Below are 19,186 nucleotides of genomic sequence, written 5' to 3' on the forward strand. Positions count from 1 at the left end.
TTCTCTCCTCCAGAAAGACCTTTGCCTGCCTGGTTTCTGTTGTGACCACTTCCTGCTTCATTTGATCCAGGGGTATCTTTCTCAGTGATCAACCTACACCCGTGTGGTGGTGCCCTGGGCCAGGATAGCATTGACTTTACATTATGGGCTTTACAAGCCTGGGCTGACATTGACTCCAGGCTCATAGCCCTGCTTTGAAGGGAATGATTTTGGAGATCACTTTCTTAATTGGTGTTTGTTGATTTTAAACGATGGGCTGCAGAGGCACCAGCAGGATTGATGGAGAGGTGTGGGCCAGGCTTCCTGGAGGGTGTCCAGTTGTGTCCAGTTGTGCCAAAGTCTTTCTGATCCCCATCTTAGCCAAGGAATGTATGGCACCAGCCTTGGCTTTGGACTATTCAGCTAAAACATTTAGGGCTGTGACAGCCCTCACGATTATTATCTGTGGGCCTCACCTACAGCCACTTCAGGGTAATAGAGGACACATACCTAATAAGTGCTGACTGTATGCACTCTTCCTTGATATTCTAGAAGGGGATAAAGAAGAAAGGGCAACTAGGCATGAATAAAGACGTGGTGGGCTCTGAACCTCAAGCAGGGGCACAGGGTGCTGGGTTGGGTCCCAGCTGCAAGGAAACAGGGCCATGGAGATGCTGTGTAATGTGACTAACTCAACTCCCTACATCCTCAGAAACTCTCCATTACAGACAAACTGAGACAGGTAACTGACTCTTCAGAAGCCAAAAGTTAGCATGGGCCCAGCATCACAATGCTCTGGGTGCCTGGGCCCAAAGAAACTGAAGCAAGCAGAGCTGTACAGACCCCAACCCAGAGGCTTATCACAAGAGGTTCTTCTGAGATTATGCAGGCTGAGAAGCTCCCCCCACCCTGGGTCTCTGAGCTACAGGCCCTAGCACAGGTATGAGGTTAACTCTGCTCCAGTTGTAAGGCCTGAGACTCAGCGAGCCAGTGTGGAGGTCTCAGTCTGAATCAGAGGTGGAAAGTACAGAAGCATCAGTGAGTGAGGCCAGAGAGACAAACATCCCAGCTTAGGCAGAGAGCAAAGTTTCCCTTCCCACCGTTCTGTACTAATCTGGGCCTTAGCAATCTGAATGGTGCCTGTCTTCATTGGAAGGTGGATCCACTTAGATTACTGATTCAAATATCTCTTCAAGAAACATTGCTATGCACTCTCATATCCTCACCCCATAACATTTCCCTAGCTACCTGGACAGCACTTAGCCCAGTCTAGTTGGCAGAAAGTTCACCATCTTGGTCCCTGGCTCTGTCTCCTCTTCTGTATGCCACAAATGATGAGGATGGATCCCCACTCCTGGAAACCTTTGTCCTCCCCCTGAGATTTTTAGAGACCTCTAAAGAAAGCATGGTGGGTGACCAAAGATGTCCTGTTGCCTAGGAGTCAAAGGTGCTACATTTGGAGACTGCACACTATATCACAAAATTGAGGATGAGAAGCTGCTTTGCCTGGGAAACTCCAGTCTCTTGCTTTTTAGTCTGTGAGGAGCCAGGATATAGTCCTCAGTGCCGGCATGCTCCCTCTCATGGGGTAACCATAAGAGGAACATCAGGAGCTGGACAGGGCAAGTAGGATTTAGTGCTACTGCCTCAAGAGAACACAGCATGATGCAGCCTAAGGCTGTAGCTCCAATCCTCAGACTCTATTGGGGACCTTTTTGGACTCTGTCCTAGAGGGTCTGTGGATAAACAATCCAGAAATAGCCCTAGGATTATGCTATTAAACTTGCTAATCTCTGTACAAAGACAGAATATCCCATTTCCCAGCCTTGCAACTGAAAGCTGGGTTGTAGGAAAAATGGGTTGGTGTGTTGAAGAGATATTTTAAAAACAGCCACTGGTCAAGCCGACTGTCTAGGCTGCAGTGGCTCTGCATAGCTCAACCACATGGCCAGAGACCACATGAGCACCGCAGCTAGAAACAGCTAGCCAGAGACACCAGCCCTGACACCCACAAGATGCCAGCGTGGGGAGATGACTCTGCCAATCTTCCATGCTGTCTCTGCAAGGCTGGGCAATGCCCGGACCACCCCGCCAACCATGCGGGCTTGCCACAGATGAGACTATAAAGCTTAGATTATCCAAAGGCTTTATATATTTGGTAATGATCAATAAGAATATGCCCATACAATCAGAGGTATAACCCAATACCCAACCTAGATATACCAACTCCCTTTGACTGCTACAGACAAGCGAATATCAGCCTCCATGTTCCTCTCTCTCATTCTCCTCTCTCCAAACTCTTCCTCTTCCTTTTCCTCTTCCTCTCCTTCCTCCTCCTCTTCCTCTCTTTACTCCTCCCCCCTTAGCTCCTACTACATTGGTGCTATATGGATCTTTCCAAGGGAAAGTTCCAAGTGAGGCTTCTCTTGAAGAAGAGCCTAGGAAGAGGGTCATTTGGGTTTTAGCATTAATTCCTTCCTTCAGTTTGAATAAATACTCAGTGGCTGTCCCTGTTCTGCCATATCCTGTGAGATGGTTTGGATGAGAATGACCTCCACAGGCTCATGTATTTGAATACTTGGTCTCTAGTTGGTAGAACTGTTTGGGAAGGGCTAGGGGGTGTGGCCTTGTTGGAGATGCATCCCTGGGGACAGGCTTTGAGCTTTCAAAATACTCTTGCCATTTTGATTTAGTCCTTTCTGCCTCTTGCTCATGGATTGAGATATGAGCCCTCAGCTACTGCTCCAGCTGCCTGCCACCATGCCTTCACTGCCATCATGGACTCTAACACTTTGGTTATGTAAGCCCAATTGAACTCTTTCTTTTATAAGTTGCTTTGGCCATAGTGTTTTAGCACATCAATAGAAAAGAAACTGAGACATTTGCCTGTCTCTCGATGGCAAGCACCTAGCTCAGCAGACTAGAATGGAGTGAGCAGGGAGGTGGGCCACAGGCCCAGGAGAGAGTGGTACCAACAGCCATGGACCAGTTCAGAAACTGTATTGGCCTTCTTGTTCAGGGCCGGTCCTGGACACGAGCTAGTCTACAATGGGAAGCTTGGGTTGTGCAGAGGCTCCCACCCCTGAACTCCTGCAAACCTTGATGGGGTATATCACATCAGGACCACTGTCCTTCTACCCAAGGTTCCATGAGATTAGCTTTACTTTTATAGATGTCAGGTTGACTTTTCTCCAAAGATAAACTACAAAGTGGTAAGCTGCTCACTTCCGACACTCTGGATCTGAATCTAGGCACCTTCTGCAAATATCAGTTTCAAGGACACTGATAGCGACCACTGATATGTCCCCTAAAAAGAAGTCAGTGGGTAGGTCTTGGGAAAGTCTTGGGAATAAGTCTCAGGAGGTAGCTCTGAGTTTAAGCCTGAGGTTAAGCTCAGAATCACTGCTTAGTAGGGCAGCAGATGGACCAGACAGCAGGATATTTCAAGGGCAGGGATTTCACCATGCATGATAGCACACATTTTGAATTCCAGTATTCAAAAGGCAGAGTGCTGTGAGTTTGAGGTTAGTTTGATTTATATAACAGCTTGTGGGGCTACATGATGAGACCGTGTCTCAAAAAAGAAAAAAGACACTATTTTAGTGGGGATTTTGCCGATCTGTCTGTTTCATGTTGATGAATGGCAGCAGAGAATCTGTTTGCTAATATCTTCACCCAGTACTATGTGTTTCCAAAATTGGCCACCTTAACAGTAAGGTTTCAAATCCTGTAGATTTGATTCGAATTTTAGCCTAAGAGGTTTAACATCTTTTGATTTAGAAAACAAACAAACAAACAAACAAACAACAAAAAACTAACCTGAGAGCAATGTAAGGACCTCTCAGCCAGATGCCAGGTACATGGACTACAGTGCATTTGTTCAGTGTAATCAAACATGGCTCATGATAACCCACTACTTCTAGGATAGAAGTAGAAAAAATGTGGGATATTGTTTATAATTTTAACAGGCTGTGTGCATACACATGCATAAACATCCATGCATTCACTTCTATAGTCATAGATGTACACACACATCACAGACATATAACACTTATAAATGCACACAAACATAAATGCATATAAAGACAGACATATACATGTATACATGTGTATACACACACATGCACATACTCATACACACATGCACACACCTGTAGCTGAGTACCACAGGTATACAGTGGGAAGATGTGGGCTGTGCCTCTCTGGATGAATGTGGCTTGTGCCTTCTGACTTTCAGGACTGGATTACAGTCAGTAATAAGACAGTGTCTTAGTTAAATTTATTGCTGTGAATAGACGCCATGACCACAACAACTCTTATAAAGGAAAATATTTAATTGGGGCTGGCTTACACAGTTCAGAGGTTCATTATTGTCATGGTGGGAAGTCTGGCAGTGTGCAGACAGACATGGTGCTGGAGAAGGAGCTAAGAGTTCTACGTCTTGATCCACAGGCAGCAGGAAATGACTAAATCACACTGGGTGTGGCTTGAGCATCTGAGACCTCAAAGCCTGCCCCCAGTAACCACTTCCTCCAACAAGGCCACACTATTTCAACAAGAATTAGCACTTGCTAATACTGCCACTCTCTATTGGCCTATGGGGGCCATTTTCTTTCAAGCCACCATAGCCAATCAGTATGTGTATGTTATCATGTAGAAGGAAAGATAATTTTATAAATGTTAAGTGTTTTGGCACAGTATAGACATAGCTAAATTACCTGATTTTAAAAAATACATTAGATAACAAAAACCCTGCTAATTTGATTACATTCACATTCCTAGAAAAGTTCATGGGTAGATCTGTACAAGTTCCTTCAGCTTGCTCGAAATGCAGGGGATTTTTCTAAAATACCCTTAATTCTTCACAGCTAGGCAGCATTGGAGCAGAACCCTGGAAACCCTCTGTGCTGCTCAAACCTCAAGCCCATCCCCAAGCCCCCTCCCTCAGTCTTCCTTCTGTAGCTGCTCCTCACAGTAGAAACCTGAGCCACTCAAGTGTCTATCTCTCATTCTGAAACCCACAGCTGCTCAACACTGTCTTCGGCACATGCTAAACTCTTCTGAAAGTCCACCTGCTGCCAACAGGAGCAGGAGAGCAATGAAAGGATGGGTGGACAGCTTGAGAATGGAAATGAACCGGGTATGGGATTATGCTAAGCAGACATCAGTTGATGGTGGTGGTGGGTTTTTGTTTTGTTTTGTTACAAGTAATTTTTGCTCTGTTACAAGTGATAATGGGTAATTTATGTCAAATATCCATATCTGTTGGAGATGTATACTAAAGACGTTTAGAAGGGGTCAAAACAATTTTGTCTTGACACAGTCCAGGAAAAAAAAAATCTAGAAAGGAGAGGGAACAGACCAGCAAAAGGCTCATATGAGCCCTGGCAAGGTAGCCATAGCTCATTGTCTTAGTTGCTTAATGCAACACACACACACACACACACACACACACACACACACTTTATTTTTTTATGGAGGGAATGAAGAGTGAGAAGGCAGACATTTGCACACCACAGTGTGCATATGGAGGTCGAAGGGCAACTGGGCAACTGGCGGGAGTGGATTCTCTCTCCTTCTACCATGCGCATTCTGAGAATGAAGCTCAGCCTTAGCTGTAAGTGCCTTTGCTTACTGAGCCATCTCCCTGGCCCCTGTTTTTGAGTGTGTTTGGATTTTCAAAGCATCTACTGATTGTGAATATTTTTTCTTTCAAAATAGTGATGTTTAGGAGTGGAGCTACTTAAAGCAGATTATCAACATTTATAATATAGTGATAGTTTTAAAAATTCTAAGAAAATTATTAAAATCTTAAAGCTAAATTGAAGGAGTTATCCGATAGGAAACATATCAACCCTAAGACTCCTCCCAAGGCCTTCCATAAGGCACCAAAATTGAGACCTTTCTAATACCCCTTCTACTAAGACTGGCATTCCTGCCTCCTATGAGACACGGGGCACCCTGTCACCTATACTGCTTTGCTTTGAGGCTCCTCAGTGTTACACTAAGACAACAATCAGAAGGTCTCTCCAAACAGTCCTACTGACTTAGGGCTCCATTCTTTCACCCCAAACCCAGCACATACATAGACCAAGAAAAAAGATGGGATGTTCCCACAGTAGCATTCCTACACACCATGCATTGGGCAGGCCCCTGAAGCCCAAAACTTGAACGTGTCTTAGTCTTCCAGAAGACACCATGTCTCCACACATATGTCCTACCCATTACATAACTCATCTTTGCAGAACAAATCTAGGGGAGAGCTTGATGACTTTCTAATTCCTATGTGACCTTGACAGAACCCACAGGTTTTGGCAGTCTGTGGCAATGAGAGGCAGAGGGAGGAAAAAGCAGAGGGGAAGCAATGTGGAGACAGGAGAGATAGAAAATCTGGGATCAGGGGGAGACTGAGAAACAGGAAGAACTCCAGCCTGAGACGGAGCCAACATCTGGCCTGCATGGCACCTTGACAGAGGACATGACTGAGAATTAGCCACAGTGATTACAGCAGGCGGAGAAGAAGCTGAGAGAGCAGGTGGGCCGTCCCAGGTGGAGTGACTGAGCTGTCATGGGCTGGAAGCCAGGCCACCCACTACAGGAGGGCAAGATTGCCACAGAGACTGGAGAAATGGCACAGTGATTTCCAGAGCTGGAAAGAAGGTTGGAGCCTGCAATGACACCTCCATCTGATGCTGAGGGATCCCCAATTCCTCCCCCTCTCCTGTTTTCTCCCTTTCCCTTCTACCTGCCAGGTAGATGGGCCAGGTCCAGAAGAAGGAGATCAGCACAGAGGTAGGGAGGGGCTTCTCTGAGCTCAGCTGCATGTTGGGCTCCTGCTAATTCTGGGCAAAGCCTTGCTCAGAGCTTCAAATTGTACCCAGCTGCAGAATCACAAATGCAGGGATGTGAATTCTTTGGCTCCTAAAAATCCAAACTGGCTCTGAATGGAAGGACACGTCCTTGTTGCCAGACAGAGCACAGGGTCCTAAAGCAGACAACCAGGTCAGATCTAGCCCTTCTGCCAACAAATCTGCCTCAAAAATCACAGGCTCTTCTGGAGGTGTGTCTTGGCCAGTTTCACAATCCAGGGATGGATTCTATGTGCAAATGTTGCCAGCAGAAATGCCTTAGCAGTCCTAGCAAGAGGGATCAGGGCATAAAAGTGCTTGCTATGGATGCCTCGTGGCCTGAGTTCAACTCCAGATCTTACATAGATGGAAGGAGAGAAGCAACTCCTCAAAGTTGTCCTCTGATCTCAACACACTTGCTGTGACACACACATACACACACAAACACACACACTTTTTTTTTTCCAAGAATGCCTTAGTGATATGTACCAGCATGTAGAATTGGAGCGAGGGTTTTGTGTCCCAGAAGGGTTTGATTCTCTAGCAGCACATGCAAAGCTGATTTCAAAACACAAATGCAGCCAAGAAGGTGTCAGGTGGCCGCAGCGTGACCAACCGCACAACTGCCCATGTGACTCAGGAACCATATCTAGACCTGCCTTGTCCACTAGGTGTGAAACCAACCCAAATGCTGTCCTGGGGTGGAGCTGTAGTCCTGCCCCCAAGCCTGTCACTCACCCTTTCCCTATACTGAGGCGGCCAAGTGTTTAGACACAGAGTGGCTACAGATTAGGTTCTGATGGCACATTTCCTAGATCTGACCACACCATCTCTGGCAGAACCAGTTACAAGTGAAAGTACTGGAGTGTGCTGAGGGTGTCCCTTCCTCCCTCAAGCCTGGCACCCTTAGATTCCCCATCACTACCACAAAGCTCACCTCTGAGGCTATGCCCCTGGGGAACTGCTTGGGAAGCACCAGCCGCAGGTCGTCACACAGAAGGCAATCGTCGGTGGATCTCATTGCAATTCATTTTAATTACGTGTGACATAAAAAGACCACCTACAGATGAGACAATGCTGCCGTAAGAGTCCCAAGGTTGCTACGGGGAATACTTCATAACTGAAGTGTGTTCTCCCCGAGGAGTTATACCACCATTTGATTTAATTTTTAATTTTTACATTTTAATCAAAAATAGATCAAATGGTGGTGGTCTCTCCGGGGAGGCATACTTCAGATAAGAAACCGGCCATGTTCCTCTTAAATATGTAAAGCTGTCATCTCCCTGTGAGTCACGAGGGCGAGGATGCCTCTGCCAGCCACCCACACTGCAGCTGAGCTGAGTGACACCCCCACACCCCAGGCTGCACCTGCTGCAGTCCCTCAACTGTTTCACATAGATCAATGCACCTGTGCAGAGCGGTCTACCTACAAAGTGCCTGTCACATGCCCCAGAGAGGACACCTTACCTTACTAGCCAGGGGGATGTCTGAATCCCTCTCAGGTATATGTGTACACTAGCAGACAGTCACTTTTGTTATCATATGTTCTAATCATTTCAAGGAAAGGCGTGCACATTTCATCCAGGTGTCTGCACAGAACTGATGTCTTCTATCAACCATGTCACCTGGCTGTCATGTCACGGCTCTGAGCTTCACCTAATCTCCTTCTGATATGCATGTGGATCCCGGAGGCTGACACCCATATTACACAAATGTGATCTTGGAGGGCAAGACATGCATCCTTCAGCTTCTTGGGCCTTCCTGCTATCATCAACGAAGCAGTTGGGACTGGCAGGGTCCCCCATGGCACTGTGATGAGGAGGAAGAAAGTCCATGGGGGGGAGACGGTGGAAGCGCTGGCTTCAGGTGACAAGGGTTAGCATGTACCCTTTAATTTATGTTGCTGCTAAGAAGAAAAAAAAGCAGTCCATGCTCTCACCCTCTCATCCTGGCATCTGTGTAGGGGCATCGGAGAGACTATAGGGGAGGACTGAACACTTAATAGGATGCCAAGGATGGCATGCCTCCCCATCCATGTCAATATATATATATATATATATATCTGCTATGAGCACCACCACCACAACTCAGTACCAGGAAAATCACATGGTACTTCCCAGAGAACAGGTGTGCTTCTTTTCTGCAGGCCAGAGCTGGCAGAGTGGCTCTGTCAAAGCTACACGGAGACAAATGGAGTATTCAGTCTGTCAGCCTAAGTCTTGTAGTTGTCTATACCTTCAGCATGGTCTCAGCACCTCCTGTCTCCCCCTACTGGCAGGGTAGGCAAATGGCATGAAAACAGATGACCCTGCTCCCAGATCCAGCACCTTTGGTCATCCTAACACCCCTGTTATTATCTTGGTCTCTAGTTGGGAACACATGGCCCCTCTCAGTTGCTCTGGTCAGAGCAGCCAAACAGCAATACAAATCCTTAAATCAGACAAAGTTCAGACTCATGAGGGCCTAGGGAAGCAAAAACTTCATAGAGATTTTGGCTATTTTCAGTCTCCAAGGGCCATTCTATAACTCTATGGTCCAAGCCTGGTTTTAAAGCTCCTGAGAGGAAGACACAGCTCTGAAGACATTACCTTAACATACCCCATTTCTGAGAAGGAATGTGCAAGGCCACAGATGGCCTCTGAGACTTCTGGGTTCCAAGCAATGGATGTCCCAAAGGTATCACTCGGGGAGGTGGGGAGGGGAGAGAGAAGGCCAGGATGGATCAAACTCCAACCTGTGCCTACAGCTTCACTTTGCAATGTCAGGTGTATGTACCTGGAGCTAAGTAGTGGATGTCATATATCTAGTCCCAACCCACAGTTACATTTCCCCGTGAGGAGGTCTGGAGAGACAGGCACTTTGAACCGAGGGCTGTGTGGCAGCCCCTCTGTGATCCCGGGGGAAACAGTAGTGGTGTATACAATGGGTAGAAGTGGATGATGTAGCCCAGGCCACGAGGCTTGCTGAAACCAATGCAACTTCCTTACTCGTCTCAGAACAAGCATGCCAGCCAGGGTAGTGTCTGGAGGGTCCTGCCAGCCAGAGTGAGGCCAGCTTGGTGTGCTGCAGGCCAGGGTGCCCCTGGGAAGGCCAGACCTCCTGCATCTGAGGATCCCTTGTTGAAGTACTCCCTCCTTCCCTTGCTTTTCCACATTCAGGATGGAAGCAAGGTCCTTGTGCTTGCCAGGTATTACTTACTCCACTATGAGTGCACTTGCCTGGACATCTACCCTCTTCTCAGATTGCTCCCCATGTGATGTGATTTGTTACCTACGGCCATGATGCTGCACACCAGAACATTAGACTTAACTCATCTTCCACAATGGAAACCATCCTTAACCACCATCCCACACAGCCCCAGTCCTCGGCAGTCATCATTCTACAGCCTGCCTCTCTGAACTCAACCTTTATAGAGTCTCCATGTGCCTGACAACATGTAGTATTTGCCTGTGAATGGCTTCTTTCACTTAAAATAATGTTACCCAGGTTTACCCACATCGTTGAAATGGCAAGACAAACTTCAATGAAGAGGACATATTATAAAAAGTGTAGAAAGGCCAGCTCTCTTAGGGTTTCATTGCTGTGAAGAGACACCATAACCAAGGCAACTTTTATAAAAATAATGCTTTATTGGGGCTGGCTTACAGGTTCAGAGGTTAATCCATTCTCATCATGTAGGAAGCATGGCAGTGACCAGGCTGACATGGTGCTGGAGAAGGAGCTGAGAGTTCTCCATCTTGATCTGCAGGCAGCAGGAGGAGACTGCTTCACACTGGCAGACTTGAGCTTATAAGACCTCAAAGCCCTCCTCCACAGTGACACACTTCCTCCTCCAAGGCCACATCTCCTAATGGTGCCATTCCCTATGAGCCAAGCACTCATACATGAATCTACGAGGGCCATTACTATTAAAACCTCCACACTGAGCAAGCGTGAAGACCCAAGTTCCTATCTCCAGCTTTCATGTAAAAGGTGGGTTGGCAGCAGGTGTCCGTAACCTAAGTGTGTAGGGAATGAGGACAGATGGATCTCAGGGGCTCTCTGTCCAGCCATGCTAGCTAACACAGCAAGCTCCAGGTTTCAGTGGCCTCCTGAGGAGGCCTGAGCTTGACCTCCAGTCGCCACAGGCAAGCAGGTGTACACACACACACAGAGAAGAAGTGGAAACAATACTGTTTTAGGTGAAGCAGCTTGAATGGCGTTCACGTGTCCTTCTCTGTTAAGGATTTAACATGCTCAAACTTTCTGGGGCAAATGTTTTCAAGTTGTTGGTTTAGAAATTGCCATCAATTGACTTTCAGACATGCTTAAAGGTTCGTATACTTTCATACTTTTACCCTAATGTAAAACCCAACAGTGGCAAGTTAAAGGGACAAACAAGAACTTACCTAATGACGCACACACAACTGCCCAGTGTTTCCTTGGGTAGAAAGAAATATCTCTCTCCTCTTCTTGACAGAGAAACAATGGAGCACTGGGAAGGGATAATCCCATTTCACGCTCCTCATGGGGTGGCTGGAAGGCCAGTTTAGTGAAATCTGTGCAGGTTCTGCCTATTGGCTAACGAGCTGTGCTTAGTACCTGTGGTGCTGACAAAGGGCCTGGCAGGGAGAGCAAGCTGTGTGAGGACAGCTGACCTGGACACCCCGAGCAGGCTGCATGCCCCACCTCCAGGGACTTCCGGAACTGAAGAAGCATCTATCAGCACACCTCTTTGTTGGCTCCACATATACCCACAAGCAGCAGGGAACACCCGGGGCTAAGTGAGGCCTGGTTAAGGACTGCTCTGCTGCCTTTTAAGATGACACTGGCATCTTCTGCCTCAGGTGCTAGCTGTAGCTGGCATTCTGGTGTATGTGCTCCAGTGTCTTTACTGTCCTCAGCTGCTTGCCATAGGAGTTGCCTGAGCTTCCCTAGGCTCCTCTGTGCTGCTCACTCACCATACATGCTGTAGTTGTGACCTGCCGTCATTGTGAAACTCACAAAGGTCAGTAAAAATCACAGTGACTCCAAGAAAATGGCTCTTCCCCGAAAGGGGGTGGAAGATAGTGAAGATGACAGCAGTGGAGAAGAGGTAGTCATCCCTCAGAAAATAGGAAAAAAAAATAACAGTAAGGGAAGGTAATCATTTCACAAACAAGAAAGGTTAGAGTTGCCATACATGCAAAAGCATTGGTAGCAACTGTCGAGGCCCAAGCTCTTTGACCACGCTTTGGAGCTACTGTGTTGCAGACCGTTCTGCCCCACGCATTGGGGCCAAAATGTTGCGGCCTGCTCTGTTGCTCTGGTCCGTGGGTCAGGGCCTAGCAAGAGACAAGAATGGAGACAAGACAGGGTGTGTGATCAAGTCCAGTTTCTCATTTATTGTCTCTCTTCATGTCTCTCTTATTGTCTCTCCTTTATTATCTCTCCTATTGTCTTTCTCATGTGTCTCTCTTTGAAGGGAAGTCCCGGGTATTTATACACTTTGTCAAGTGCCTTGTAGGCATGTGGATACCACATGCCTTGCAGGTGTGGATATGACATAAGCCTTACAGGCGTGTATAGCGTGGATAGCACGTGCACCGTGCGCCTTGCAGGCGTGGATACCACGTGTGCCTTGCAGCTGGGGGCACTAAACAGCAAAACAAGATATGTGGGATAAACAAAATATTTATCAGAGTGTGCTTCAGCTGTTGTAGACTGTTGAAAAACAAGTCTCATGTCAGGGTGTATGGCTTGAGATGGCTGCAAAGCTGATAGCCGATTTCTGCTAGAGTCGGTTCCCAACAAGCAACCCCTGTTAAAAAGGAAAGCTGTCACTCCCGCTGAGGGGGCTAAGTACAGTAAGGATGCCAAGGAGAAAGACAGTGACAAGGATGAGGATGAGGATGAAGATGAGGAAGAGGATTCATTTGAGCTGCCACTTGTGAAAGCAGTGAAACCAGAGAAAGAAGCAGTTGCTGCTCCTGCCTCAGAGGATGTAGGATGAGGAGGAGGAGGGAGATGAGGAGGAAGATGACTCTGAAGAAGATGCTACAAAGATCATATTGGGCAAATGGGAAAGAGCTCCTGTAAAAGTTGTTCCTATGAAAGCCAAGAATGTGGCCATGAGGAAGATGACAAAGAAGAAGAAGAAGAAGAAGAGGAGGAGGAGGAGGAGGAGGAGGAGGAGGAGGAGGAGGAGGAGGAGGAGGAGGAAGAGGAGGAGGAGGAGGAGGAGAAAGGAGAGGATCCTGTTATAGCAGCACTTGAAAAAATGAATGAAGGAAATGACCAAATAGAAAGAAGCTCCTGATGCCAAGAAACAGAAAGCTCAAAACAACCCCTGTTCACTGGGAGCCTTAATCCCAGAAAATCTGCTGCTGCTGAGTTAAAAACTGTCCAAAGATTTTTTTTACTAAAACTGATCTTGCTGTCAGAACTGCTGCAAATAGAAAATTTTGTTACAGAATATTTGATGGTTGTACATAGAAAACATAATTGTTAGCAAAATATACAAGCTTAGATATTCTATTTGTCAGATGCACTTGAACGTATCCTGAAGAGATGCAGTTTGGTTGTGCCTCTACAATCTTCCATAAATAAGAATGTTGAAAATGGAAAGTTCCTGCCTATTTTAAGGCAAGTTCCTTAGAAAAGGTTTTGTGTTCTTTGACCTGAGGTAAAGTCAGCTGGGCAGCTGTGAACTACCCCACCATAAAGGTAAAATGGTTCAGCCCCTACTGACCTGGCTTGTAGCCCTCTGCCCACCATGATAGTGACATGGTTCAGTGAAGTGGGATTTTCTAGTTTTGTTGGAGACTCAATTGTGTCATGTGATTTTTTTTCTGAAAACTCTCTTGTGAGAGGATGTTTTGCTGAGAACAGACACGGGGTGCTTATCTGGAAGCTGCCAGGTCATGTGATGTTTTGCTGGATCAGACACTTTAAGAAGACATGTGATTTTTGGAAAGAGTGTAAGTATAACACAACAGACAGTGGATGATCCTCTTGCATTGGTCTGCCTTGCAACTCTTCGCTGGTCTTTGATGGTCTTCACTGACTCTAGTCTTCGCAGATTACACTCTTGCATTGGTTCGCCTTGCTTTCTTTGCTGATCTTTGCTTGTCGTGTCTTAACTTTGTACAGAGAAAAGTGCCAGAGAACTTTTTGTGGTATTCTGGCTGCTTCTTCCTACTTCCTGGGACTCATGCCAATTTGGTGAAACCTCCAGGTTTCTTCTGGACTGAGCTGCTGCTACTGATTCATGTTTGGTGTTTTAGACTAGACGGCCAGTACCCTGACAATTAAGATTGGAATAGCCCCAAAGAGCTACTTCTAAACAGGTCCACATCCCATTTCCTATTAACCTTTCTTTTCCCCTACCTCTGGTAGATGGACTAGAAGGGAAATTGAAGAGTTTAAAAACCCTTATTAAAGTAGATTTTGAAAAATGTAAGCCTACAGTTCAGCCTGCCAAGTGTTAGGAAAGGAGTTAGAGACTTCTTTTATAAGCAGTCCGACCTTTGATAGAGCTCTCTCTTTTGGCTAGGAAGAGCCTTTATGGAAGGAGCTCTGGGTAAGACAGAGAGATTTTCTCTTTGGGCTTACAGGAACAATAGAGAAGCATCAGGCAGGATGCAGGTAAAACAGTATTCTAGTAAAGAGAGCTAAGGAGCCCTCATGGGTTTGGAGATACTCAAGAGAAAGGTAGACTAGCTAGGTGAAATGACAAATAGAAAGAGATTTCTCAAGAGCTAGCAGTTTAATTGTAGCATAAGGCTTGTAAATATTTTATATATACTTCAGAAAATAAAGTTACCTCCCTGAGCTAGCAGGGTTTTACCTCAGCTTATACCTCCCATGTCTTTATTGGTATGAATATTAGATAATTAGGACAGTTACAAACTTTGGGTATGTGAATTTTAAGTCTGTTAAAGAAAAGGCCTTGAAACTCACTGGTTTGACAAATGTTTGGCAATAAGATTAAAGTAGGAAAAAACAAAAGAAAGAGACAGTAAGAAAGTATAAGCTGCAAGAACAGTTTTTGCCAAAATCATCTTTCAACATCACTGAGGATGAATGAAGTGTTGAGGATGCCACAGAGGTCAGATTGGTCAGCAAGGGTGGGACAGGTAAAGGGATCAATCGCTCATGAGTTTAAGGCAGAAATCCATGGAGAGAAAAAGTCTAAGAAAAGCAGGGAGCAGTGTAGGAGGAGCTAAGGTGGAAGGAGTAAGCGAGAAAGAGGAGGAAGGGAGGAAGAGAAAAAGGAAGAGGAAGAGCTAAGGGAGGAGAGGAGAGAGAGGCGAACATGGAGGCAGATGTTCACCTGTCTCCGCCAGTTGAAGGTAGTTGGTATATCTAGGTTGGGTATTGGGTTACACTTCTGACTGTAAGGGCATCTTGTTATTCAGCATTACCAAACTTATAAAGCCTTTGGATAATCTAAGCATTGCAGAGATAGTGTGGAAGACTGGCAGAGCCATCTCCCACGCTGGTGTCTCGTGGGTGGCAGGGCTGGTGTCTCTGGCTGGCCATTTCTAGCTGTGGCGCACACGTGGCCTCATGATCTAGGCCTAGATGCTTCAGCCTAGACAGTCGGCTTGACCAGAGGCCGCTTTTTAAATAATTACTGCAACAGGGCACAGCTTGATGGGCAGAGAAAAGACAAGGCAAGAGAGAGCTGGAAAAGCACTTGGAGTGGGGAAACAAAACTGGTTTAAAGTAACTTTCCTACAGTACAACAGAAGAAACTCTTTAGGAAGTATTTGAGAAAACAACTTTTATCAAAGTGCCCCAGAATCCAAATGGCAAATCTAAAGGGCACGCGTTTATAGAATTTGCTTCATTTGAAGATACTAAAGCTTTAAACTTCTGTAGGAAAATGGAGATTGAGGGCAGAACAATCAGGCTGGAGTTACAAGGACCTAGGGGATCACCTAATACAAGAAGTCAGCCATCCAGAACTCTGTCAAAGGTCTGTCTAAGGAAACCCCTGAAGAGACCATAAAAGAATCATTAGAGGGCTCCATTCATGCAAGAATAGTCAGCGATCAGGAGACTAGGTCTTCTAGAGACTTCAACAGTGGGAAAGATGCTAAGGTTGCCAATGAGGCCATAGAAGATGGCAAAATTGATGGAAAGAAAGTTACCTTGGACTGGACCAAGCCTACAAGTAAAAGTGGCTGAGGTGGGGGGCAGAGGAGGAAAAGGCAGACTTGGTGGCAGAGGCCAGGGAGGCTTTGGAGGGGGCAGAAGCTTCCGAGGTGCCAGAAGGCAGAGTTCAAGCCATAAAAACAGAAGGCAAAGTTTAAATTTTTTCTCCTATTCCTGCCTTCCCCTCTTCCTTTGAAAGAAAGAACTCAGGATGATTCTTGTTTCCTATTCAATAACAAAGCTGTCTGAGGATATTCCAGGACAGTAAGGACACAACTGTGTAATCTAACTTGGAATCTATATTGATAACATCCCAGGAGAGACACCCTATCAGTTTTGACCGGATATTCATAAAAAGTTTTTGTAATTTGTTCAAGGTGGGAACCCAATCTATAGATCAGGCTGGCCTCTAACCCAGAGACCAATCAGCCTCTACCTCTTGTATGTTGGAATTAAAGGCATGAACCACCACTGCCCAGTCATATAACTTTTTAAAGATGAGTAATAGAGATAAGCCTTATCTGTATGTTCTAAATTTATAGTTTCATCCCATGTATAAAACCATCTTTTCCTACAAGAAAATGATAATGATTCAGATGATATGAAAGACACTTCTCAGGTGACATTTTGTTAGAAACAAAGAGTTGCTTCAGGCCACTGACACCCATGATCTCCCACAGGTGGGCTTGTTATTCTAGTTCCTCTGCTGTGAATTGTTTTATGTTCATACACAAACCATGTTAAACAAGATGTTACCCAAATGCTCCGTGTCCCTACACCCTCACAGCTGCATGGTCTATAGGAGAGAGGTTGGGTCAAAGGAACAGATGTCACAGTCATGAAGAGGGAGAATTATAGAGCTGGGCAGGTGGGGTCAAGGTGAGGGTGAGGATGGTGAAGGTGGCAGAGTTAGCTGTAAGAGGCAATGCCAGGCTATGCTACTCCTCGAGGCTAGCACAGCTATAGCTGGATTCCTGCTGGGACAGGAAGCTATCAACAGGGAATGCCAAAAGTCTAGAATGTCAGAGCTCTACCTGTTTCTAAAGGAAAGATGACAAGAGAGCACATGTCCTGCCCAGTGCCACCTCCTCCGTGTTCTTGCTCCAGTCTAGAATTCCAGGTATCTCAGATGAAATGACTGGTTCTACAGCTGGCCCACATCACCTCATCCTCTAGCTTGTTTCCTTTGGTAATCTCCCCTGGCTTGGCTTCACAGAAGAAATGAGACATGGAAGGAAAGATGGTTGTCACAGGAGACTCCCCAGGCCCTCTGAATGTACTGCTTTCAATGCTGATGGAAAATCCCGTGTGTCACCACCATCCAACACAGATGAGGAGAAAGGCTTAAAGAACTTCTTGGGCTGGAGAGATGGCTCAGTGGGTGAAGGTGCGTGCTGCCAAGCCTGACACCTAAGTTTGATCTCCAGGTCCAACATGGTAGAAGGAGAGAACTGACTCTAGAAAGTTGTCTTCTGACTTCCACACATAGTCTGGACACATACATACACACACATACACATATGTATGTATACACACACACACACCCCACACAGACACATACACCATATATACACACTACATACATACATACTCATGCATACACACACATTGAATGTAATTTTTTAAAAGTCTTAAGGTCACTCATGACACTTTTAGGTAGACAGAAGCCAGAATCAGAGTCTGCTCAGTTCTAGCATGGAGCAGCAAAGTTTCTCATGGGCCAGATGAGGGTCAGAGGAACTGTTGGGTACACATAAACAGCTGGGTGATCTGTGTGCTTCTGCAAGCACAAAAACGCCTAGCACAAAAATATGGATATCTCTTTCAATAAATTTGGGGGCAGTTTACAGATGAAAATAAATGGGAGCTTAGGAGGTTTGCATTTGTTTATAAAAATTAGTGTCATTTTTGAGAAAAACAAAACAAACAACAACAACCTTCCTCCAATACTTTAAGATCACAAACCACAACATGTCTCTTAGTCTTGGCTGTTTGGGCATTGGGCTGCCATGTCTAGGCCAGCTGCAGAGCTGGCTTCTTCCTTGTTTTAATGGCTATGTCCTATGATGCTGGCATCTCCCTCACTAACAGCATCACACTAGTTCTGGCAGCCTGGTTTCCCCTGTCCCCGTTCTGCAGTGTGGGCCTCACCATGACCACATATCAGGGTTAGTATAGACTTGGTTCTTCCATGTGTTCCCGGCAGGGAACACAAGACCTGCAAAGAACATAATGGACACATGGAAGGCAGGGCTGGGGCCCACCTCCAGTTTCCAGTTAAACAGCATGTAATCAGTTCTATAATCCAGTCATTTCTGTAGGACCTCTGCTCAGGAAGTTTCCTGATCTGGGGAAAACAAGGCCAGTTTCCAGAGTTACACAACACATCAAAGCCAGACAGCTGTCCACAATTTCCATTTTAATATAAATGGGGTTCTGTCCCTGATAACTTCAGTTGAAGAATTACATAGCTTGATTGGACATCAGCATTTAGTAAAATTCACTTTAAGATTATAGAGCATTTAAAATACAAAAATAAGTCTTTTAATTAAAAAGAGTATATGAGCAGCCCAGTACTGTCCAGAAACAACCCAAAGTCCATAGGCAGGGAGAACTCCAGCTGAGCCTAAGGACCTCATGAGCTATGAGGCTCTGGGCAGTTTGATATAGAAGTTTCTGACTTCTAGATAACTTCCTGTCCAGCCGAAGACATTAGAAAAGAGGCTGTGACCAACCATCCCACTCAGGATATTCCTGGCCTTCTGCAGAGGACAGTGGGATTACCTAAGAGGCAGACAACCTCTGCAGAGAGCCCTGGCTGTCATTTGAACAGGTGGGCACCCAGGCAAGCTGTAAGCGATGTGTACTGGCCATCGTATGAGAATTCAAACTCAACTGGAATCTTCCTCCGTCCTGTTTGCATCTTCTAATGATTGCCGGTATGGTTAAAATGGCCCTGCAATGGTGAAAAAACACATTGTGAGCATTAATTCACTGTATTTCATTAACAGGTTTCAGTTAGATATTCACCAACACAGAGAACACTATAATAACTGGGCTAGCCTGGGTGTGATGACATATGCTTATAATTTTAGTACATGTGAAGCTATGACAAGAGCATGGCCAGCCTGTGCTACAGAATAAGTTATAGGCCACCCTGGCCCTCACAGTGAGACTCTGTCTCAAAAATAAAATAATAGTAATAATATATTAACAGAGGAGGGAGAGACAGAGAGAAA

At 45.8% G+C, this 19,186-nt stretch overlaps 1 protein-coding gene and 2 pseudogenes across 2 annotated transcripts in view; 2 read left to right on the forward strand and 1 right to left on the reverse strand.

Annotated features, from left to right (window-relative positions):
* The window catches only part of LOC143433722 (uncharacterized), a 29,262-nt pseudogene extending 15,996 nt beyond the window's left edge, over window positions 1–13,266 (forward strand).
* Window positions 13,267–14,426: 1,160 nt separating this feature from the next.
* Window positions 14,427–16,018, forward strand: LOC117719280 (nucleolin pseudogene; annotated as a pseudogene).
* A 2,328-nt stretch (window positions 16,019–18,346) lies between these two features.
* The window catches only part of C1H10orf143 (chromosome 1 C10orf143 homolog), a 34,975-nt gene continuing 34,135 nt past the window's right edge, over window positions 18,347–19,186 (reverse strand). For both annotated transcript variants that reach the window (XM_076912343.1, XM_034518473.2), the window contains one exon: window positions 18,347–18,903. In XM_076912343.1, the coding sequence (XP_076768458.1) occupies window positions 18,874–18,903 (30 nt within the window). In that variant the 3' untranslated portion in view covers window positions 18,347–18,873. The remainder of the gene's footprint in view (window positions 18,904–19,186) is intronic.

This window comes from Arvicanthis niloticus, chromosome 1, assembly GCF_011762505.2.
Source record: "Arvicanthis niloticus isolate mArvNil1 chromosome 1, mArvNil1.pat.X, whole genome shotgun sequence".
NCBI lineage: Eukaryota > Metazoa > Chordata > Mammalia > Rodentia > Muridae > Arvicanthis > Arvicanthis niloticus.